This window comes from Lathyrus oleraceus, chromosome 3 (assembly GCF_024323335.1).
Source record: "Lathyrus oleraceus cultivar Zhongwan6 chromosome 3, CAAS_Psat_ZW6_1.0, whole genome shotgun sequence".
NCBI classification, from domain to species: domain Eukaryota; kingdom Viridiplantae; phylum Streptophyta; class Magnoliopsida; order Fabales; family Fabaceae; genus Lathyrus; species Lathyrus oleraceus.
Genome location: NC_066581.1, coordinates 74,541,237 through 74,565,820, shown reverse-complemented (window position 1 = coordinate 74,565,820; position 24,584 = coordinate 74,541,237). Strand labels below are relative to the sequence as shown.

The following is a 24,584-nucleotide window of genomic DNA, read 5'->3' as shown; positions in this document are numbered from 1 at the left end:
CGCCACCAAATTTTCTGATCCTTTCTTGTCTTTGATTTCAACATCAAATTCTTGCAACAAGAGGATCCAACGGATGAGCCTTTGCTTTGAGTCCGGTTTGGTGAGCAAATATTTAATCGCCGAGTGGTCGGTATACACTACAACCTTGGACCCAATAAGATAGGACCTAAACTTTTCAAGCGCATACACTATCGCAAGTAATTCTTTTTCAGTGGTGGCATAGTTAACTTGAGCCTCATTAAGAACTTTACTTGCGTAGTGTATCGCATGAAATTTTTTCTCTTTTCTTTGGCCTAATACCGCTCCGATTGCATAGTCGCTCGCATCACACATGAGCTCAAAATTTAAATTCCAATTTGGAGCGACTATAATTGGAGCGGTAACCAATTTTTCCTTTAAAATTTCAAAAGCTTGTAAACACTCACCAGTTAAAAGAAATACCTGATCCTTAGCTAGAAAGTTACTCAAAGGCTTAGCTACCTTTGAGAAGTCTTTGATAAAGCGCCGATAGAAACCGGCGTGCCCCAGAAAGCTTCGGACTCCCTTCATATTCGCCGGAGGAGGTAACTTTTCAATCACTTCAACTTTAGCACGATCAACTTCAATCCCTCTTGAAGAGACTTTATGACCAAGCACTATCCCCTCGGTCACCATGAAGTGGCACTTCTCCCAATTAAGAACAAGATTGGTCTTCACACATCTTTCAAGAACCGTTTCCAAGTTGTCCAAGCATAGACTAAAGGAACCACCAAATACGGAGAAGTCGTCCATAAAGACTTCCACTGTTTTCTCGATAAGGTCGGCAAAAATAGCTTGCACACATCTTTGGAAAGTCGCTGGTGCATTGCACAACCCAAAGGGCATTTTTCGGTATGCGAAAATTCCAAAAGGGCATGTGAAAGCCGTCTTTTCATGATCGGCCGGGTCAACCGCAATTTGGTTATACCCGGAATAGCCATCTAAGAAACAATAGTATTGTTGCCCAAAAAGTCTTTCTAGCATTTGATCCATGAACGGGAGTGGAAAGTGATCTTTTCGAGTTGCGGTATTCAACCGCCTATAACCAATACACATACGCCACCCCGTTGCCACTTTTGTCGGGATCAACTCATCCTTATCATTTCGAATCACGGTGATGCCACCTTTCTTCGGAACCACATGTACGGGACTAACCCATGGGCTATCCGAAATCGGGTAAATCATTCCTGCATACAACAACTTAACAACTTCCTTTCTAACAACTTCCTTCATAGTAGGATTTAAGCGGTGTTGCGGTTGAGCTACCGGCTTAAAATCCTCTTCCATTAAGATCTTGTGCATGCAATAGGAAGGACTAATTCCTTTGAGATCGGAAAGAGTCCAACCCATGGCTTCTTGATTCTTTTTCAAAACATTGATCAAACGGGCTTCTTCATTCTTTGTCAAAAGATTGCTTATGATAACCGGCTTTGCTTCGGTCTCGTTAAGGAATGCATACTTCAAAGTAGAAGGTAGCATTTTCAATACAATAGGCAATTTTTCTTATTAACCTCCTTCTTCAATACTTCCTCCTCAACTTCCCACGGATTCAACTCTTCTAGACTATCAAGTTCCCTTAGGCATTCATCAAGAGCTTGCTCTTCTTCAATTGTGAAAACTTCAAAGGAGTCATCAAGAGCTAACTCCATAGGAGATATCTCATGAATATGCTTAGAAACCTCAAAAGTTGCCTCTTCGATCACATCAATGCGAAAGCTATCACTTCTATCCTTTGAATGCTTCATGGCTTCGAATAGATCAAAAGTAACTTCTTCATTTTGGACCCTTACCTTCATCAAACCGTCGTCAACGTCAATCATCATGTGTGCGGTTTTCATGAACGGTCAGCCAAGAATAAGCGGAGCATCATCATCCTCTTCCATATCAATCACAATGAAATCAACCGGGAAGAAGAATTTGTCAACTTTGACCAATACTTCTTGGGCTAACCCATGAGGATGGGTAGTCGACTTATCGGCCAATTGCAAAGTCATCCGGATGGCCTTCATTTCAATGTTGCCAAGCCTCTTCACAATAGAAAATGGTATTAGATTAATGCTTGACCCCAAATCAATTATCCCTTTTTCGACATAGACATCACCAATTTTAACCGGCAAAGTAACTCGTCCCGGGTCAACCTCTTTTTTTGGAAGTGTCCATTGAATGATTGCACTACAACTTGCATCTAGGACAATGGTCTCCGGTTCCGTGTACCTCCTCTTTTTAGTAAGCATGTCTTTCATGAATTTCGCATACTTAGGCATTTGCTCCAATGCTTCGGCAAACGGAATGTTCACTTGAAGTTGTTTGAATATATCCATGAACCGGGCGTAATGCCGTTCATTCTCCCTCTTAGATGGAGCATGTGGATACGGAAGGTTTTGGATTGGAGTAGCGCCCACTATCTCTTTTCCTTTAGCAACTCTGGAATTCCTCTCTCTTTTCCTTTTCACTCCCTCCACCTTCACTTCATCACTCTTATTTTTTTCGACTTCCACACTTTCTTTATTTTCTACTTCACCATTTTTTTCATCCTTTTCAACTTCTTCCTCAATCCACTCCCCAACTTCACCATCAATACTATCCTCTATTTTTTTCTCCTCATCTTTTTCCTCATCCTCTCTTTTTTCACTCTCATCTCTTTTTTTACTCTCACTAATCAACTCCCTTCCATTTCTCGTCGTTATCGCTTTACAATGCTCTTTAGGATTCGTTTGCGTGTTCGCCGAAAAAGATGGTCCAGGTTGTTGTTCCGCTAGTTGTTTAGCAAGTTGACCGACTTGAGTTTCGAGATTTTTGATTGCCGCATCGTTGCTCTTTTGATTAGCCATCGACAGTTGCATAAATTGTGTCAATGTCTCTTCTAACTTTGAAGTCACGACCGGCGGTTGTTGAGGTTGGTAAGGATTTTGGGGAGGGTTTTGACGGCTAGAAGTACCACACCCATAACCTTGGTTATGGTAATAGTTAGCCCTTGGTTGGAACCCTTGATTCCCTTGAAAGTGTTGTTGTTGATTTTGAGGATGTTGTTGATACGGTTGTTGTTGTTGTTGCCTCGGTTGGTAGTCTCGTTGGTTCGCCATGTAATTCACTTCTTCGAACCCGGGAGGTGGACAAAACCCGGTGTCATGATCACCCTTGCAAAGCTCACAACAAGCTATTTGTTTAGCTTTTGAAGGTTCTCTCAAGTCTTTTATTTGTTGATTTAAGAGTTCAACTTGTTGTGAAATGAGTTTGTTTTGGGCAAGAATAGCAACGTTTGTCCCAAGTTCTAGCACTCCCGGTTTCTTCAAAGTGTTGCCTCTACTCTGACTTTGGAGGTCATTTAGAGCCATTCGGTTAATGATATCAGTAGCTTCTTCGGAGCTTTTAGACAACAAAGAACCACCTGAGGTAGCATCCAACAAAGTCTTGCAATTAGGTTGAAGGCCATTCTTGAAAATGTGGATTTGCGTCAATTCGTCAAAACCATGTCCTTTGCACTTCCGAAGCATGGATTTAAATCTTTCCCATGCCTCATTCAATGATTCGTTGGTTCCTTGCGAAAACACGGAGATAGCCGTTTTGGATTCCATGAACCGGTTGTGGGAGAAAAATCTTTCGATGAACTTCTCTTCCAACACGTTCCAATCTGTCATGACTGCAGGTGTTTGATCCAAGTACCAATCTTTGGCTTTGCCGAGCAAAGCATGAGGAAATAGTCTTTTGAACAACGGGAGCTCTTGAGCTTGATCAACTCCGGCCGCCAATGCTATCTCGTAAAATTTGGTGAGAAAAGCAAAGGCGTCTTCATGGTCCATTCCGGTGAATGGACTTCCGTATAGTAAGTTAAGAGTTCCCGTCTTCATCTCGGCTTGCCTTCCCGTGTGGTTGGCAAATTGAGCTGTATTCCTTGGACTGTTGACACATGGTGTGGAAATGGGAGGTGGTTGTGGTGGTGGATCCATGATAGGTATGAAAGGTGGTGTGTGTGTTGTAGAAGAACCTTCTCATTGTTCTTGTCGTTGTCTTGGTTGTTGCCTCCTTCGTCTCGTTCTGCTATTCAGTCTCCTTGCGGTTCTTTCGATCTCAGGATCAAAAAGAAGTTGGTCCTCAGGAACCTGCCCTCGCATAAAACGAAAGTTGCACACTAAACCAAACAAATTAACAAGCACAAGTCAAAAATTCGAGAGTTAGAAATTTAGCAACTATTGCGATGCTCGCAATATCAATTCACAATCCCCGGCAACGGCGCCATTTTGTTGGTATAGGGTTAGAGTGTCGGGTTTTTGTTATCGTCTCCACAGGGATTGTGAGATATCGTCGTCGTTCGACAGTTGTTAAGTTCTTAACTCGTAGTAACAAGGGGGTTTTAGTTTTTAGTCACGGTAGCTTGCATAAAAAGTAAGAAATTGCGGTAAAAGTTTGGGTTTTAAGATTTGAGAAATATTGTCAAAGTTAGGGTTCGACGATCACTTTGCGTGCATATGTTCGATCAACAAAACTCATAAACTTCTTTAAATGATAAACTATTTAACAAATTCCTCCCAATGTGTTTATCTCTAACACACATTGTGGGTTTTCCCATTTTGATCCATTGTTGATCTCTCACACAATCTATCAAAATGACAACTTTTTGGTTCAACTTTATAGTGAACAAAATCATTCATTACTATCTCTAGCTAACAAACAAGAATGGATGAAAACCTAGGTCAAGAGTTGGAAAACATCTCTCGATCATAAACCAACACAAAGAGTTATCAATAAAATAAGGTTTTCACCATATATTCATCATCAAAGAGTTTACAAATGAAGATCAACATCCGAGTCGAAGAATCGAGATTGGATGGGAATCCACCTTCTTTTTGTAGAATATTGTTAAGAGATGAAGAAAAATGAGAAAAATGGGTTTCTAGGTTACCAAATATGATCCCAAGAAATGCTGAAAAATATCTAAGTGTAAAAGTTGTGTCCTTTCCAAAAAGTAGCCCTTGCTACTTATAGTACTGGTTCCTGAGCTGTCATGCTCGCTAGGCGAGCAGAATGGTTCGCCTAGCGAGCCCCAAAATAGGCCACCAGAAGTGCCTGCGCCCAGAGAAGAACATCCAAGTCCTGTTTGCATCTGTTCTCTAGGCGAAGCCTACGCTTCACTCCTTCGCTCCAGCGAGTTTAGATGGTTTGCTACTGGAATTGCTCGCTGGAAGCTCGCTAGTGGCTCGCCTAGCGAGTAAGTGCTAGCTATGGTTTTGTCCAAGTCTGGGAGTGTTCGCTACTTCCTTCTCCACAGCGAGTTTGATCATTTTGCTACTGTAAAATTATGGGAATGTTCGCTGGCAGCTCGCTGGGTGCTCGCCTAGCGAGCACTTCACTATATCACTCGCCTAGCGAGCATGCTGATGTTTGCTTCCTTTCTTGGCTCCTTTGCCAACTTTCTTGTGTCTTTATTTTCTACTCTTTCATGCCTAATTCCTGCACAATAACACACAAATTAAGGGTACCAAGATCATTTCACATTGTATTGCAAATCATCAAAAGCAAGGGCGGTTTCGAACACTTTCTCGACAAAAAGGAGTGAAAGATGCCCATATTTGATTGCTCAAATAAGCACTTTTGGGCATCTAACACCGTTCAAGCATTTGGTCAATGAACGGTAAAGGAAAATGATCCTTTCTCGTAGCCTGGTTCAATCTCCTGTAATCAATACAAACTCTCCAGCTGTTCTGAACTCTAGTGGGAACAAGTTCATTCTTTTCATTTTTCACCACTGTAAGTCCAGATTTCTTAGGTACAACCTGCACTGGGCTTACCCACTTACTATCAGAGATAGGATAAATTATACCTGCTTGCAAGAGTTTGGTTACCTCTTTCTTCACAACATCAAGCATCAAAGGATTAAGCCTCCTTTGGGGCTGCCTTACCGTTTTGGATCCATCCTCAAGTAGAATCCTGTGCATGCACATCGATCGACTAATACCTGGAAGGTCGGCTAATGTCCACCCGATTGCCTTCTTATGCTTCTTCAAAACCTGCAAAAGTTTGTGTTCTTGATCGAAATCAAGGTTAGAAGAGATAATAACAGGGAGTTTCTCATTACTCTCCAAGTAAGCATATTTCAGGTTCTTAGGGAGCTCTTTTATCTCTAAGGACGGGGGTTGCTCGGTGGATGGAATGCTTGGGGCAGCCGGGATGTCAAGAGCATCAACTGCAAAAACAGGTTTATTGGTAACAACTTCACCTGTAGGAAATGTATCAGCCTGCAAGGCAACATCAATCTCAGCATAGACAACACAAACGTTAGTGTCAGTACAATCAAAACATGAATAAATATCATCAAAACCAGAGAGAGATGGAAAATCAAGCGCAAATAGTTCAGAACTAGCGTCATCAACTAATTCAGAAATCAGCTCAATATGAAAAATGGAGTGCTCCTCCATAGGGTGTTTCATGGCATCAAAAATGTCAAATTTTGTGACAATGTCACCAAATTCCATGGACATGGTTCCATCCTCAACATCAATTTTTGTCTTCGCCGTTTTCATGAACGGTCTGCCTAAAATGATGGGATCTCTGCTTGTCTTGGTTTCTCCTTCCATGTCTAGAATATAGAAATCTGCAGGAAAAATCAAATCGTTAACTTGAACAAGAACATCTTCGACTACCCCAGCGGGTCGAGCGTTGCTCCTGTTTGCCAATTGAATGATTAAACCTGTATGCTGCAAAGGACCAAGACAAAGGTTATTATAAACAGAAGTAGGCATAACATTAATGCCCGCTCCCAAATCAAGCATGCAATTCTCAAATTTACTATCCCCGATGGTACAAGGAAAAGCAAATGTTCCCGGATCCTTCTGCTTTTGTGGCAGAACCTGAGTAGTGAGGGCTGAAACATTTTGCTCGCCTACAATCTGTTTGGATGATTGTTTGGGCTGAATAAAGGCAGAAATATTTCGTCCTAAGTTTACTCTTTCACTTCCCTTAATCCTCCTTTTGTTGGTACACAAATCTTTTAGAAACTTTGCATACTTAGGAACCTGCTTAATAATATCAAGTAGCGGAATATTTACCGCAACCTTTCGGAAAACATCCAGTATCTCTCTTTCTTTGTCTCCCTCCTCAATTCTTTTATTTTTCAGAACTCTATGTGGGAAGGGGATTGGTGGCCCATACTCCTTTTCTTTAATTTTTTCAGTTTCGACCACAACAGAAGAAGGAGAAGAAAGTTCAGTTGGGTGAGGCTCAGAAGGAGAAAGTTCAGAAGTTACCTCAATGATTTTTTTATTTTTTTCAGGGGCTGACTCTGTAACTTTTCCGGATCTCAAAGAAATTACGCTCACATTAGCATTAGGACCATTCGGATTGACAACTGTCTGGGCTGGAAGTTGGTTCGAACCTTGAGCTTGCATGTTATTTATTTGAGTAGCAAGCTGTCCCATCTGTGTGTTCAAGATCTGAATGCTAGCATCGGTCCTTTGTTGGAACTGGAGGTTGTTCACGGCCATTTGCTTAACAAGATCCTCCAAGGATGGTCCGGAAGGTGCAGGGGCAGCCACTTGAGGTGAGTTCTGTTGTTGGCTGGTTTGCGGGTTTCCATATCGAAGGTTGGGATGGTATTTGTTGGTGGACAGGTCATGAGTGTTGTTGTACCTGTTTTGATTGTAAAGGTTGGCTGCATAAGCTTGTGGCAGCTCAGTAATGGACTCGTCTCTCAGAATAGGACAAGTATCGGTCGGGTGCTCAGGAGAAGTACAAATGCCATACAAAGTTGTTGTTTGAGGGTTTTCTACTGCCAGCTGTTTGACTAAGGCAGTGAGTTCGTCAATTCTGGTCTCTAAAGCTTTGTTGGAAGAAACTTGAATTTGACTTACGCCTTTGCTTTGCACAGAATTGTCTCTAGTGGTGAACTGTTGAGAATTAAGAGACATATTTTCAATAAGGGCTTTGGCAACAGCTGGAGTTTTATCGACTAATGCTCCACCACTAGCAGCATCAAGAATGTTCTTGTCCATCGGTAACAACCCCTCATAAAAGTATTGGATGAGGAGTTGCTCAGTGATCTGGTGTTAAGGGCAGCTAGATACCAAGTGCTCGAATCTCTCCCAATACTCGGCCAGCGACTCATTGCCTTGTCTAATACCACAAATCTCCTTTCTTATTGAGGCAGCTCTGGAGGTAGGAAAATATTTTTCCAAGAACACTTTTTTTCAGGGCTGTCCAACTTGCAATTGAGTTTGGCTCGAGATAATAAATCCAATCCTTTGCTGCACCCTGCAATGAAAAAGGAAAAACTCAAAGTTTGATGTGATCTTCGGTGATCCCTTCAGGCTTCAATGGTGTAGAACATACCACCTGGAACTCTTTCAAATGCTTGTGTGGATCTTCACCTGCAAGACCACTAAACTTTGGCAACAAGTGTATTAAACCCGATTTTAATTCAAAAGGAACAACAACAATATCATATTCAATACACAAACCATTATAATTCACATCAGGAGCAGCTAACTGCCTTAAGGTTCTATTATCAGCCATTGTAAAATCAAGTTCAGAATCCGAAGCAAACAAGTTATGCAAATAGTCAGACTCAGAATCAGACTCAACTGTGGGTGGTGAACTATTGGTAGCCTGGACTGTTCTACATTGTGTGTGCAAAGTTCTCTCTATTTCAGGATCAAAAGCAACAATTTCAGAACAGCGAGATCTAGTAGCCAGGACTAACGGAACAACAATGCAGCAACAACAACAATAGTGAAAATTCCAACAATGTCCTAAAAGTCAAAAAAACAAACACAAAGAAAGAAATCGATCAAAAATAATTCAAAAAAATAAACTGACACCGAAATTAATCTAATGACTTAAAAATATAATTTTTAAATTTTTTTTCGATTTTTTTTCGAGACGGTGAAAACAGTAAATAATTGCTTAAAAATAGAAAAATGATGAATTTTGGATTTTTAAAAATTTCTCCCTATACTACTTTGTAGTATGGGACAAATGACCAGAGAATTATTTCCCTTCAGATACCCAGAGCAGATTTCAAAACAGACACAATTTCTCAAAAACCGACTTTTTTACGATTTGGACTCTAAAACGCGAGTTGGACGAAACTGCGAGGAAACTAGGACCTATACGCTTAGAAACTAAACCCATGACTCTAAAAACGATTAAAAGAAACAAGGATCTCCGGCAACGGCGCCAATTTGATCCGCTGTCGCACGCAAATCAAAACGAGTAGTTTTTCAAAAATGTAGTTTAACGATAAATTGACTCAAATATCGTTCTCAAGGATTCTTGTTTAATTAATCTATCGATAGAACAAAAAGGGGGGATGGTTGGTTTAGATTCGAAAAAGTGATTTTTAAAAGTGATTATAAAATAAGCTGACACGAACCAACCTACTACATCATCTTCCGACTTATCATTGATTCTTATAAAATTCCAAATCCCTAACGGGTCTGCTCCTATTCGATTACAATTACCATTAACAAGCGTAAAGGAAATTATGCGAGTAATATTCCCAAATTCCGAATTAAGCAAACGGATTAAAAACTATTGCGAATTAAGCAGACACAACTTGATCGTTCGTGATAAAATAAAAACTATGTTAACACGAAATTTATTCGGGATCATCATTCATCAATCGAATTTAAGGATTCTATCCTATAGCAACAATTAGATTAAGCAAATAATTGGAATTATAAGAAGAATTCAAAGGAAACAAATTGGAATTAATAAAAACCTCAAAGCGGATTCTGAATTATAGCAGGTTGATTCAAAAGGGATTAGTTCTCCATAGACCTCTTGCTAGCTCTCAAAAAATCGTCCATGAACAGAAAAATGTAACCCTGTTTTTGGCTGCCTAACCTAGGTAAAAACACTCAAACCCGTTTCACAACTCAATCGGGTCAAATGTACGATCCAGACCCAATACAACTAACCCAAACAAAATAAAAAAATAATGCAGCAGCTTCAACGAAATTTGTGGCTCTGCTACAGTCTGATTCAGCTCTCGACTTCTGAACAAAAGTTGTAGATCGTTTTCTTAGCTTTCCATCGACTGGTAGCACGTCTCAATCTGATACTCCTAGCTCAAGATATGATTTTTCTCGCGAAAGCTGCTAATGCTGAAAATTAAATACGAAAATTAAATAAGTGCAAAAATAAAATAAATTATTAAAACACATTAAAACATAAAAATAATCAAAGTAAACCAAAGAAATGCTTAAGTACAAACATGGAAGAATGTGCATCAAAATGCACTGATCATGCATCGTACCTTACGGTGTTCCTTATTTACTCTATCTCTCATCAATCTGTCCTTTTTGTGTGTGACCCTGTAGGTTTTTGTGGCATTGGAAATTATATTAAATCACGTATTTAACATAATAAACAGTGAGCGGTATCTAGCAACATATCACTGCTACCCAAGACACGAAAATATCATGTGATCTGACAAATCCTTTTGTGATAATACTTGTGTGTACAATTACCCTTTTGCCCTTATGTCTATATTGAACACAAGGCATAGACCGTGTCATCCTTGTACATTTCAATATTGGACCCTTAGACATTTATCCTATTACGTAGGATGGGCAAATTCCATCTAGGTCACTCATATCCCTCAACATGCTTCATGGAGTACCCATTAATTGTCTTTATGGTCATCCAGTTACGAGCAACGTTTGATCAACAATAAAACACTCGACTCTACATTTAAGGTCCATAGTGGTTTCAGGTCGAAGGATGGTATACACCACTATCACCATGAGAATACCTTATGACACTTTGCATAACATTCTATATAGTATTCTCATAGCAGGTCAATCCAATATAAATATTACTCATAACATCCATACCTATATTTAAGACTTGATAACTCCTTATCCATGATCCATGAGATGCGATCATCAGTCTATACATTTTCTCGCGATATTCAACACATTTTTGCATACAACACATTTTTGCAAGTGAATTTCATGCAGGGTAAAGCCATGGTCATTCAGAGGACGGGCTTTAGATTTGATTGGAGAAATTCGACATGCATCCTCTAAAAGTCAAAAATATATTATGGTTGGCATTGATTATTTTACAAAATATATTGAAGCAGTTCATTTAGTCAATGCTGACCAAGATGCTATAATAGAATTCATCCAGAAGCATATCATTTATAGGTTTGGAATTCTTGAGACCATCACGATGGACCAAGGTTTGTTGTTCACTAGTTGAAAGATGCAAGAATTTGCCTCTGAAATGAGGATTAAATTATTGACCTCAACTTCTTATTATGCTAAAGCAAATGGGCAAGTCAAAGCTGGCAATAAGATTGTTATTAGTTTAATAAAGAAGCATGTTAGGAAGAAACCAAAGAATTGGCATAAAACATTAGACCAGGTTTTGTGGGGCCTATCGAACTTCTCCCAAAGAGGCAATAAATACAACTCAATTTCGATTGACCTACGAACATGAAGTTTTTTTGCCTGTTGAGATTTGTTTGCAAACGGTTTGAATTCAAAGGCAGAATGAGATTCCATCTGACTAGTATTGGAACATGATGTTGGATGAAGTGGTTGATCTAGATGAAGAAATGTTGACAGCGTTGGATGTTTTAATACGACAAAAAGGACGAATAGCCAAAGCGTATAATAAGAAGGTTAAGTCAAAAGTGTTTTCGATTGGAGATTACGTTTGGAAACTCATTTTGTCGATTGATCGAAGAGACAAAATTCTAAGCAAGTGGTCTCCTAATTGGGAGGGCCCATTTCGAGTTGTTCAAACATTTTCGAATAATGCTTATGAGATCGAGGAGTTAGCAATTGATAAACAAATTCTAAGAGTAAATGATAAATACCTTAAGAGATATAAGCTTATGCTACAAGAAATTCAAATTGCTAAAGAATAATATGCATTAGCAAAGTAAAAACGCCAAAATGGTATTAAAGGGTGCCAAAATGGCATAGTCATTACAAAATATGAAGAGCAAGGGGTTGAAATTGGGTAAATATAACCTTTTTCGTTGTATGTCCGAAATCAGACACATGGCAGCCGCATGGAGTTTCTGAAGCGTTTTCATGAGTTACGAAGCGAAACATTGATGTGAGTGGGACAGTTACTATAGACGTGCACACCCATGACCTCCTAGGAAATATGAGTGATGATGAGATTCTGAACAAATCTCGTTGAAAATGACAATGCACCGTAAAATGGGTAATGATGACAATGACGTCAGCAGAAGTGAAAACGTTGTAGAAAAATACGATAAAAAATGTTACGTCTCTCTTGCTTGATCCAAATCAAAACATGGTCTTTTGGGGGGCAATTTGTTACCTTGAATTTTTCGACCTGAGTATAAATGGCAAGTGAAAACAATAAGTATGCCATACGGAGGGTTGAAATTGAATGTCGTCGGCTGGAGGCCGAGTTACTCTAATATCGAAATAACTGGAAGCCAAAGAACATTGTTAAAGTTTGGGGACTTAGCGAAATTTTGATTATGTTGGTTAGTTGTCGTTCGATTGAGTACTATGCTATGTTGGCTAAGATTGGAGTTTATCATTACAATGGAAAACAATGTCGACTTGAGTACTGCATATGGAAAGCACTACAGAGTGTGTTGTCTCATCATCATCGATCCTGGTGATTTTGACATAATTGAGCCAATTCCTGGTGACCAGCAAAAGTAGTTAAGATATTTGAATGGTGTTGAAAGAGCGGGAATTGATTTGAAATGAACGGTTACACGAATATACATGGAGACTCGTCAAAGAAAACGACTGCATGACATTGAGACGTGTCGTGACAGGATTAGTCGACCATTTGTAGGTAGTTATTTTATATTAGTATATAAAGGGGCTCATGCTCATGTTGTAAAGGGTCCACAATTGTACTCAAATTTCTGTAAACTCAAAGTATCTGTGCATTTGAGAAACGGGTGAAGAAAATGTACATATGCATTCCACGTTTATAAATTTCAAACACTTTTACATTCATGCCTTTTTTTCCTACATTGAATTACATTTCGATTTCGCATTACATTTCTTATCATTTTACTTCGTCCTACATTTTGATTTCAGTCACTTTCATTTTCAAACCCTTGTATTCTAAATCTTATTCAAGGTCACATCATTACTCTTCAAACATTACCGTTTGATTTCAATAGTAAAATATTGTTCAAAAATTTAATCAAGATATTTTCAAATTTAATTTCTTAATTATCAATAAAAATTTATTTTGTTTCCTAAATTTTCAAGTAAACACTAGGGTTCCATCAATCTTGATTAATTACACTTTTAAGATGCATCTTCTTAATCGGCTTCGCTTGGCCGGACTTAAGTGACTCAATTTTATATGAATTGGACTACGACTTAGTCCGAAACAATAATGATGTGAAGTACATAATATATTCGTTTGTCATGTCATGTGTGAAAGGAGACCTTTAAAGTGTTAGTGCCTATAGGCCTAATCCAATCAAACTCAAAGTTATGGATAATCAAGTCACTCTTGCATGAGCAATTGTCGTCTCCTTGTATAGTCTAATGGTTGTGGGGATGGTCTCAATCATCCTATATAAATCTCTTGGAAAATTGAGCTCTCTAGCTAAAGAGTTTAACATGATAACATCATAGAGCACTGCACCTTCCCCCTATTGCATGCTTCTACGGGATCAAATAGATAAAGTAAAATGAAAACAAAAGGAGAAAGATGCTCAAATGAAAATGGGAAACAATTCCCACTTTATTGGGTTGCAGCAATATGACATAAATGAATTAATGAGATAGATCATAGATATACTAGTTTAAAACAATGTGTTTTCCAAACTCATAGTTGCCTCCAAACTCAAAACCCCATTGTTCTCTTTTTTTTTTACACTTCTCACACAATCCTGCATTCTATATAAACAAGTCATGATTCAAATCTCCTTTTAGATTCATTCCTATCCTTAATAACAAAGGTAAAACGGTTCAAAGTTATAGCATAAAGTGGATTGAAGAACAATACAATTATCATTCATCGATATATAGAAAACAAATCTAAATAGAAGAAAAATTACCATCACTTTTCAAACCGTTGCAATCAAATCCACACCCACACTGAGGAATCTCTAAGAAGTTATCAACACTAAATTCAGCAGAAGCAATACCAACAGAAAACTCAAGATCATCACCATGACGAGTCACCTCCAGAATTTTGAGCCATATGAGTTCAACTTTAACACTAATACCTTTCAATTTACTGAGTTTACCTTTGGAGATAAATCCCTTGATAGTGGATTTGTACTTGAGATCGTAAGATTTTATACCGAAGATGCATGTTCCTTCAAAATACACCGTGAACTTGCCTGTGTTTTTGTTTAGCTCGTAGCTTGTGGCACCTTGGGGAAGAATACCAACTGGGAAATCGTATTGCTGAAGGATTTCGTAGACAGAGAGACTCTCGTTTTGGTTTGATGCGTTTGAGGTTGTCGAGAAGATAAGAATGGAGAGAAATATGATTGAAGATTTCATCATCAACTTTGTATTTGTTGAGTTTGTTTGATGCTTACGACTATTCAGTTTTGCCTTTGACTATTTGGACTCAAAAGTTTTTTGTCTCGGTAGGATGAGAATATTCTAACAATAATTCGTGCAACTCGTGTAGCATGCAGCAACACAAGAAAACAAATGGACAAGATTTTCCACACACAAAGAAAAGGACATGTTGTCACAACCCTTGAACATATTTTTTTGTCACCGAAATTTTAGATGAGTTGAATTTTGAGTTTTTGTAACAGAAAAATATACTTATTGATATTCTATAAATCAAGAATAATATGATGGTAGAAACTAATTACTCGAGTTGAACTAAATTACAATGAGATTCATCGAAATTAAATTTTGAATAATGTATGATAATAGGCTCAAAAGAATTATTAAAAAATCCTTTTGACCGAAAGATTGTGTTTTTAAATAGTTTTATTATTATTATTATTATTATTATTATTATTATTATTATTATTATTATTATTATTATTATTAATATTATTACTATTATTATTATTTCAATGTTGTTGGTTTAACTCTTTTAAATGGATCATATCCAGTAATTTAAAAGATCTATTAAGGATGACTTATTATTTAAAATGTATTTGGCTTCATTAATAATATGAATATTCAGATTGTCAAATTTATTTCTTTTATTTTATTTTTCTTTGTCCAATAGTTAATCCTAATAAGTGGAAATTATATAATCCATCATTATTGGTGTTTTTATCTCTTTCCTCAATGTCTCACAAACACACAATCTTACTCCAAAATATCTTGAGGATTCTCTTCAAGTCATAAACCAATGTCTTGATGAACTCATCGTCCTCTTATTGAGAAGGAGTGCCATGAGGCACCTCATACACAAGTTGATTATTCTTTATGGCCTTAAAGAGGTCCAATTGGTTGAAATCCAGATCGAGGTATAGGAACGCCACCTTAGATTTCACCTTTTCAAAGGCCTTATCCTCATAGGCAAAAATATCATTTTTGGCATCCATCATATCGTCATTGTTCCCTATGAAAAGTCTTTTCCCTAAGGGTTTCCTTCGAAGTGACAACCTCAACCACCATTTACACTAGTTTGTCCTCCAACTTGTTTACCTCTTCTACCTTAGCCTTCTTAGACTTTTTTAGCATGTCTCACTCTTTAGTGACATTCTTCAAAGAATTTTTGGCAGGAGTCACCTTCTCCTTTTGAGTGTTCAACTGGACTTTAAGCTTGGCGACCTTCTAGTCAAACTGAGTGTAGGCTTTGAACATCGCTTGTTCCATCAAAAATCCTCTTAGCATATGGGTCTCTATAGAATTCTCCATTTGAATACCCCTGTATACTTTGCCATGAGGAAATCATTAGGGAAATTGCAAGGAAGTATAGGTGTGTCGGCGTGTAACTCGAAGAGTTGAAGTCAATGTCCCATAGAGGCTTTACCATATTCCCCAAAGAAGCGGAAGAGGATCTCCCTTTTTTGGGAGTCCCCTCCAAATCTACAACATCCTACCTTGCTTCAAGATTTATAGTAGTAAATGTGGTTCTTCAACACGGGGGAGGCCTTGAGAAGCAGATCCTTCCTGGCCATAGACATCAGGATTCATCATTTTTAGGGCACGAGCAGATACGATAGTTTTGTTGTCGCCTGTTTTCCTATTCTTCCCTTGTAGGCTGCAACGGTGACTTTTGGGATCATCGGACCATTGCTCTGTTCGAGAAGCCTTTTGTTGGGCGTGAAGAGCTTTTTGTTGGGAAAACTTATAAGACGTAACATTTTTATAGGTGATACTTCGGGTGGTGTTCAATACACTTCAAGTAGTGTTCTCCAACCCTATTGAAACCCACAAAATCCATTTTTCCCCGTCCAGAGATTGAAATCGGGATGCACCAATTATACAACAAATCTTTTTATCAAAAAGGCACTCCATCCAAGTAAAAAAATTATTTGGACTTCAACCAACAAACTATCCCTTAGAACAATATTGTTTGTATTTTTTTTCTTTTGTGTGTTAAATAAAGGGGTGAATCTGGAGTTTAAATTCAAAATGCTCTCTAGATAGTATTTTATGCATTGCCTAGATCTTTATTTTAGAACAGTGGGGTAAATTTGGATTTCAAAATTCGGACAAATCTCTAGATAGTTTATGAACCCTTTAAAAGTAACTAGGAAGAAATTTTCATATAATTTTAAAATTATACATTATTCACACAATAAACCATACACATAAGTCACTCATAACTAAGATCAAATTTCATAACTCATTCGTAAACCATACATCAGTCTTCATAAAATACAACTAACCATACAAATAAAAATACAGTTAATGTGTACATCTAACGCCCGTGTTCCCCTTATGTATCATATGTTACAATTATAATGCATACCATGTCTATGCTAAGATTGCTTGTAGATTGACCCTCTCAAGAGTGCCTTCTAGATATTCTTCTCTAGCTATGGTCTCTCTCCCAATAGCAACAATATGGTAACATATAAGCAGTACATCCACGATATGATTCGCCATTGTTTATTCCTTTTATAGTAACTCCTTATGAGTCATACAGGGATCTCCTTCTAGCTCTAGTGTTATATAAGAATGAGACATTTTATAAAACCATTGTATATAATCATTTACCGTACTCCATAAACGGGGATCTTGCACACTACGTAGATCCTCTGGAACCAAATGATCATGGTAGTCCGTAAATATTGCATCAATGTGTCTGCAGAGGACAATGATAGACAACTATGGACTCCCTAGGTATACCCTGCAGATACCCTAATTATCATAGTACTTGCTTAAGTAGATGCGGGTATATAAGTCGAGACTCACAAGTCGCATCACATGCACCATCCACAACCGCATTCAGATGGTTAATATAATTTTTTGATAGGAATTTAAATCTAGCATGACATCCCCTGGTGTCTTCTATCTCCCCTTGGGCTTTACCCTGATTAACCATTAATTGTGTCACCATCAGGTCGAGGGCTTCAGGTCTACTAATTCTATAGTGATCCAACAATCTTCTTGTGATTGGAAGATGTAGAAGGTATGATACATCATCAAGAGTGATAGTCATCTCGTTGATCGAAAGATGAAATAATGACGTCTTTGCATGCCATCTATCAATAATTGCAGACAATAGACCATGGTCAATATAACTATATTCAGTCATACTAAAGTCCTTTAACCTATATAGCTCCAAAATTTCCTAAAATCATGGTCCATTAGGTTACAACATCTTTGATATCTTCCTACCATGATTTATACATTTCAATGTGTCACAATATTCCAAAAATAAATACATCAACCTCAAATAGTTCATTTAGTATAAAACTAATGTTTAAAAAGACTAATTAAATACTTATGTTACCTCTCCCTCCCACATGTGAACTGCAGCATGGTGTGCATATAGAAAAAGTAGTGAAATATCTTTGAGGCCTCCTGCAAAGTTATCAGGTGCAGAAGCATCAGGTTCGGCATCAGGATATAGATTATGCGCATATAAAACCGCATGAACGGGAGCAGCAAGTGCTTCGTAATGAGTCGGAGATACATGACCCTAGGAAGATGATCCCTCAACAGCACGCGACAATTCTCTAATTGCAAGTCGCGAAAGTCTAATTTTCTCCATTCGAATTGAAGCACATTTTTTCTATAATCAAACAATAAAAGGGATACCATAATCAAAGAGACAGAAACAATATATTAACAAACAAATTTTTTTTTAAAAAAGGTGAAAAACAGAGAAATTTGAATTTTTATTATCCCTAGAAAGCGTCTGAATTTCAAAATTCAAACTAAACACCAGAGCAGAACCAGTTCATACACATATCTTAACCCTTAAATGTCCCAAATTCATACAAAAATCTTATTACGACCAAACAAATCATACATTTCTATCAAATGTAGCATAACTACAACCTAATAAGGAATTACATACATCACAAATTTTAAAAAAAGTAATGATATGAGAAACTCGCCAAATATAAGAGATGGATGTACTTAACTTGAATGGAGAGGAGTAAAAATTGATGAAGATCATAGGTCTGAACGAACAGGAATAGAACTTAAGAAAAAGATTAGAACAATTTTGAAACAATTTTGAAACATGACTAGTGAGTGGTGAAAGATCTGTTTTATAATGGTTTTTTTTAGTTCAAATGAAAGGAGAAAAAGAAAGATGATGCGCGATTATTTAAATGAATACGTTCGAATTTTGAACTTTGAAATTTATATATATTTTTAACTATAATTTGGATTGCTTTTTTGAAATTGGGCTTGTTTAGGTGTGTTGGAGTGCATCCGAATTTCAATATCCATACACATATTTTTATATATGTATTTGGCGAGTATTTTAGTGCGTCTAAAATCCGGATTTTGGAGATATTTCAAAAAAATTGCAAGGTTCAAAAAAATTGCAAGGTAGATGAATAAAGTATTTGACGAATATTTTAGTGCGTTTGAAATCCGGATTTTGGAGATATTTCAAAAAAAATTGCAAGATAGATGAATAAGACATGAAGTGTGATGACAATATTGCCGGTATGTCCTATACCGATGAATAATATTAGTAAGCTAGAAACAAGCAGCATACTAAATCCCACGTTAAATCAAATGTTAAATTAACAAAATAAAACGATTTATTTAAATACATAGGATAAAAGATCAAGAATAAATGATAAATAAATAAAAAATTCCATACAGATTGCTATAATTTATCATTATCAGAAACTTATTTTCCTTTAAAATATTTTTTAATTATAAACTTTTGATTTTTAAAAACCAAACCGAGTCTTTATCACCAGCTTTTCTCGTTTTAGACGGATTCTTTGTATGACTCTTCATAGTTTTGAGTTCAACCAACTATCTATCTTAAAAACGAACCAGATAGCTGACCAATTCCAGATCTACTTGTCCGATCAGCGCAATATGTCAAGTTACCAGAACATTTACTGTTATGCATTCTCTAACAATGTACTTATCAAACATAATAATATTGTTTTTCAATTAAAAAAAAATATTGTTCAATTTTTTGTAATTATTATAATAATAAGCGTTTTGTTTAGAGGTTTCTGTTTTTAATTGTCTTTTAAGACTTCTTTTCCTGATAGAGAAAGGGGCCAGCTATCATGACAACACAAATTGAAATTAACCTCACAATCAATCGAGGTCTTAATGTGAGAATCAACATATCTTCAGTAATCTTACCCTTGATTTCATTGGCTAAATGTGGAGAATAAAACAAGAAAAAGTTTACAGCAAAACAATGCAGTATAATACGAGAATAAGGTTGATTAATGAACAGATACAGAAATGTCACTCATAAAGCAGCAGCATGTTGCACATTGAAAACATCCTTTTTGCAAGCAGAAAGAAATCTGCTGGAATAGAGTAAGATCGACGAAGCAATCAACGTTTTAAAAACTAAACTGTATATCGAATTGTTAAGACATATGGGTCATCATTCAAAATTGCAGTTAAACCAGATGAAAAATAAACACACAAGTAAAAAATACTAAAAAGGTGAAATAAATAGATTCAAAAGAAATAATAACAATTGTTGACCCAACCACGGTTTTACCTGACTGGTACAATCAAAATCAAATTATCAATTCAGTTATTAAAGCATTGGTAAGAATCCATAACATATAGTCATATACAATAACATGGTACGAAAATCTATAGGTTCAATCCAAAATAGTGAACATACGAATTATACATTTCAAACAAATATGGTAATCTTTAAAAAAAATGCAAATGGAAGACAGGATAGGCTGCCTTAACCAAATAATTTCAATATTAACTAGCAATGAAATAATTCAGAATCAAAATGAAACTAAAGACAAACAAGAAAATTAACATGAGGGAATACCTTACATACAGCTATATGCATTAATCAACTAACATCCCTTAGTCTTTTTATCAATGTATCCAGTGATTTCTTTTTTGGATTCTGCCTGGACCCTCGGCTACCAAAGGTTCCGAAGAGTCGGTCCGAAGGATCCTTTAACTTCTCTGAAACAATCACCACTTTCTTGTGGTCCAAAGCACTATAACTCCTCTCCCTGATCACTGGATTCAGGAAATTCTCTGGATGATTGCTTACCAGCAAATTGACCATTTGTCTCGACTCTGCAAGGGCTGATTTCAACTGATCAGCATCTCCATCAAAGAAAAGGGTGGCCTGATTTTCAGCAAATGATTCTAAGAGCTTGATGTCTGTGTCAATTCCAGTAATGGCACTGACACTAAATCTCTTAACGGAATCACTAACTAAAGTCCCAACAATCGTCTCTGAAATGTGAGAAAGAACTTCCGGTATAACTCTTTTAAGGACTTGAGTTGGCAATATCTGTGATGCATTTGAAAACGAAGTTTCCAAATAAATTATGACCTCATTTACATATTCATTTCCGCCTTGAGGTGGATCATCAGTCATCCAATTTACATTCTCAATCAACGTCATATATCCATCAACTTTGGATTTTAGTAGCCGAGAGAGTGTCTCTTCTGCAGCATCACGAGCTTTTCTCAGAGGGAACTGCCTCCTGCTTCTCTCCACCATTCTCAACGGAACCCCTGAAAGCTGTGCTGCGTGGCGAAAGAAAAAATCACATGCACGCTCCATAACAGCCATATTTGCTGCCATTTGCATTGCCTGGAAGACACCACTAACTGTGGTATTAATAAGCTTTAATAAAGATTCATCTAAAACCTCACCCAAAAGCTTATCTAAATACTTCTTAACAACATCATAGAACTCAAGCTGCCCGCCATATGACATGAAACTGACAGAATCTTCAATGAATGACCGCACAATACGACAACAATCAGGCACAGTGGAAGAAAACGGTGCTACATAAGGAAATGCAGGCATGATATGCGATGTTTGAATCTGAAAAGAAAGCACATTCATGGAATACTCATACTCTTTCTTCATCACCATCTGCCCAAACTTATCACCAGCTACAGCCTCAGCTATCTGCTGCCTACAATCTGACAAGAGCAATTCATGATACTTATCTCTATGTTTGCTTAAAACATCAAGCAATGCATCAATGGGGTAACCAAATCTCCTCAGTGTTACTCCTAATAAACTCACATAATCCTTAATCAACAAAAGATGGTTCGCAGTTTGCATTCTCGAGAATTGATCCTCCAACACAGAACACATTTTGCTAACAGCAATCTCCCACAGATTCTCAACTTCCATTTTGGATATCAAACCACCGCCAGTCCTATACACTCGATCCTCCACCACGAAAAAACCTGCAATCTGTGCAAAGAACGTTTGATGCGATTCAAGAAAAGGTGTCATCGAAGATACCTGAAAATCAGAAGTCAACTGAAGCTTCCGATTCTCGAAATAATATTGCTTAAACCCATCCTCTAATCCTAACGTTTGGTGAATATGGTAAGCTCTATACAAAGGAGTCAAATCAAATCCCAAAACTCCACCGCCGTTACCATTACCGTTACTGTGAGCTTCATCTCCGATCCCGGCCGCAATTCCATCTTCATCTTCTTCCTCCAAGGCATAAATGCAATCCCTAACGCTGAGTCTACTCTGTTCCTCCGCTTGGCGCTGTTTGATTCTAAGATCCTCTTCTCTCTGTCTCGCCGATGAAGCTTGACCAATTGCTAATTGACCTAAATTGCGACTCACCACTCGGATCTCAACCAACCAGTCACCAAACTCCTTGTTCACTTTTCTCTCTATGTAAGAACGAATCTCCGGAATCTTCTTCTCAAGCATCTTCTTCAGAGTCGACGACGACGTTTTATCCAAGTAATCTCTCTCGATTGTATCAACACACTTTAACGCCATGTAGAAGTTATCACCGGAGAGGTGACTGTTGGCGCGTGAGCAAACTTCCGTTAACTGAACACACGCTCCGACTGATTCAATAGCGAGATTGACGTTCCTCGAAACGTTTCGTGTCTCTACGAACGAGTCGAGGGAGGTGAGGAGAGGACGAGCAACGGATTGGAGCTTGGAGTTGGAATCGGAGAGGGAAGACTTGAGGGATTCGACTTCGGAGAGGAGGGATCGGAGGTCATCGACGGCGAGGATGAAGTCCTGGTAGTGCGCCTTGCATACTTCTTCGATCTCTGACTCTTTGGAACGAGCGAAGTGCTTGAGGTGGTGTTGGAGAGTCTCCGGCTTGCCGGAAGCGAAAGCTTTGCGGATGAAGGGGCCTAAGTCTTCGTTGTTGCATATGGCGGAGGAGAGAAGGAGCTGGTCCTGTTTGTCTCCGGAGTCGTCACCGTTTGCCTGAACAACTTTCCGGCGCGGAGGTTTTGAGGGGTTCATCGTCGGAGTAACCGTGGCAGGTGAGGAAATTTAGGGATTTATATCAGAAATTTAATTGAATTGGATTGCCGTATAAGTCTTTTTCGGACACATCATAAGGGTCGTCGTCGAAAACTCAACTTGTATTCTTTCGGCTTTTCAATCAAAATAAAAAGGCATATTTATAATTTAAAAAATTACACAATTTTTTTAGCATTTTTATAATAATGCTATATTACATTATTACTTTTTGTATAAATATATTTCACTTTTCTATCTTTAATCTCTTAAATTACATGTTTTTTATATTTTAAATTCTCTTTTAGAAAATATTATGTAAAAACTTTACACACAAGTAAAATTATGAATTAGAATTTATATAAAAATATTTTTCTTAACAATATAAAAAAATTTACTTATAATTTTTTGGGTTTTAATTAAAATATGAAAGCATGTTTATAATAAAATTTATGATAAGAGTGTATAAAGTATTTGGTTTAGATGGATTCTAATTAAGGACGATAACTTAGCCCATATTTAATTGGTATTCGTAAAAAAAAAATTATAATGGATGGGATGAAATCTGTCTGAGTGATTATATATTAAAATAAGGGTTAAATACACTTTTTCCCCCTGTAATGTTAGCGAGTTTAGGATTACCCCCCTGTAAAAATATTTTTTGTAAACCCCCCCTTATGTTATGTAGATTCCTTCATAGAACCCCCTAATATCCAGGTGGCATGGAATCTAATAAGAGGTCCTACACCTGGCATATTTTTAATTTTGTTAAAGTGATTATGTGTCATTTTACACTTTTTAATTTCAAATACCCCCTTAGAAAATTAGGGTTCTGAACATAGCAGGGAAGACGAAGACGAAATTTTCAGGGGAAGACGAAGACGAAGAAGAAGAATGCAGGGAACGAAGCAAACGAGAAAGACGACCGCAGTGAAGACGAAGATGAAGACAACCTCAGCGAATACGAAGAAGCGATCCAGCTCAGTGAAGACGAAGATGAAGACAACCTCAGCGAATACGAAGAAGAAGTGTCCAAAGTCCGAGGTTAGTAAAAATTTGAAGTTCATCAATGTCGTAGGGTAAAATTTTGAAATCAACAATCTTTGACATGTGGGTATAATATATTGACAGGATTCACAACACTTTAGTGTTACACTCCACCATAGGGGTGAATTTTACAGGGTTTTTGAAGAAGAAATTATATACAGAGGGGGTACGGATACGACAGTTAATGGGATACATGTTTCAAATTGGAACATGGATAACATTGAGAAGTTGTTGAGTAGGTTAGGGTATAAGGCTGATTGTGTTAGGGTATGGACAAAAGTTTTAGAAATTCAAGATGGTTTTTTTCTGATTAGGAAAGATGATGATGCTGTTGATGATTTTGCTCTATACTTTAGTGCAATGAATGTGAAAGGAGATTTGTATGTTGAACATAGTACTGGGAACATGGACCCTGCTGATAGGGAACCTAAATGTGTGAATGATGATGACCACCCCCCTGATAATGGAATTGATGGGTTAGATGAGGAGAAGGTAGAGGGGTTAGATGACAGTGAAGATGAAAGAGCTACTGCTTACTTTGATGGTTTTGAAGGAATAGATGTTACTAAGCCTATTAGGTGGGAGCCCAATAACAGTATGGAGGAGCCCAATAAGAGTATGGATTCAGATGATGTATACTATAGTGATGAGTTGAATAGTTCTGACCCAGATGATTCTTGTGATGAAGAAAGGCCCAAGTATGCTAGGTTTAGGAAAGAGCATCT

At 37.5% G+C, this 24,584-nt stretch overlaps 4 protein-coding genes across 5 annotated transcripts; all 4 read right to left on the bottom strand.

Moving 5' to 3' along the window:
* Window positions 1-498: 498 nt before the first annotated feature.
* On the bottom strand, window positions 499-6,494 carry LOC127129757 (uncharacterized; the record flags this gene model as incomplete). The annotated part of the gene is made up of 3 exons (XM_051058883.1): window positions 5,837-6,494; window positions 1,530-1,621; window positions 499-1,233 (listed from the first exon to the last, which is right to left on the bottom strand). Coding segments are annotated over exons 1-3 (1,485 nt in total), but the record flags the coding sequence as incomplete, so codon positions are not given.
* Window positions 6,495-6,592: 98 nt separating this feature from the next.
* LOC127129756 (uncharacterized) lies at window positions 6,593-8,003 on the bottom strand. Its single transcript, XM_051058882.1, has 3 exons — window positions 7,260-8,003; window positions 6,864-7,028; window positions 6,593-6,607 (listed from the first exon to the last, which is right to left on the bottom strand). Exons 1-3 carry the CDS (start codon window positions 8,001-8,003, stop codon window positions 6,593-6,595), a joined length of 924 nt encoding a protein of 307 aa, XP_050914839.1.
* Window positions 8,004-9,698: 1,695 nt separating this feature from the next.
* Window positions 9,699-14,660, bottom strand: LOC127132661 (uncharacterized protein At5g01610). 2 transcript variants are annotated; one of them, XM_051061620.1, is made up of 2 exons: window positions 14,039-14,660; window positions 9,699-10,115 (listed from the first exon to the last, which is right to left on the bottom strand). In XM_051061620.1, exons 1-2 carry the CDS (start codon window positions 14,493-14,495, stop codon window positions 10,081-10,083), a joined length of 492 nt encoding a protein of 163 aa, XP_050917577.1. In that variant the 5' UTR covers window positions 14,496-14,660; the 3' UTR covers window positions 9,699-10,080. The 2 variants fall into 2 exon arrangements, with proteins under 2 accessions (XP_050917577.1, XP_050917578.1); XM_051061621.1 differs by lacking the exon at window positions 9,699-10,115 and adding an exon at window positions 13,742-13,877.
* A 5,498-nt stretch (window positions 14,661-20,158) lies between these two features.
* LOC127132660 (exocyst complex component SEC15B) lies at window positions 20,159-22,956 on the bottom strand. Its single transcript, XM_051061619.1, has one exon. It carries the CDS (start codon window positions 22,813-22,815, stop codon window positions 20,398-20,400), a length of 2,418 nt encoding a protein of 805 aa, XP_050917576.1. The 5' UTR covers window positions 22,816-22,956; the 3' UTR covers window positions 20,159-20,397.
* Between the last annotated feature and the right edge of the window lie 1,628 nt (window positions 22,957-24,584).

What these genes read in the sequence shown, in the direction of transcription:
- LOC127129756 (XM_051058882.1), bottom strand. Translation starts at nt 8,003, where the DNA reads ATGGACAAGAACATTCTTGATGCTGCTAGTGGTGGAGCATTAGTCGAT. An exon ending in AAAATAAAAAAATCATTGAG is followed by an intron (nt 7,029 to 7,259) that starts GTAACTTCTGAA and finishes ATTATTAAGCAG; the next exon opens with GTTCCTAAGTATGCAAAGTT.
- LOC127132661 (XM_051061620.1), bottom strand. Translation starts at nt 14,495, where the DNA reads ATGATGAAATCTTCAATCATATTTCTCTCCATTCTTATCTTCTCGACA. An exon ending in CAACGGTTTGAAAAGTGATG is followed by an intron (nt 10,116 to 14,038) that starts GTAATTTTTCTT and finishes TTTAATTTTCAG; the next exon opens with CATTAGCAGCTTTCGCGAGA.
- LOC127132660 (XM_051061619.1), bottom strand. Translation starts at nt 22,815, where the DNA reads ATGAACCCCTCAAAACCTCCGCGCCGGAAAGTTGTTCAGGCAAACGGT.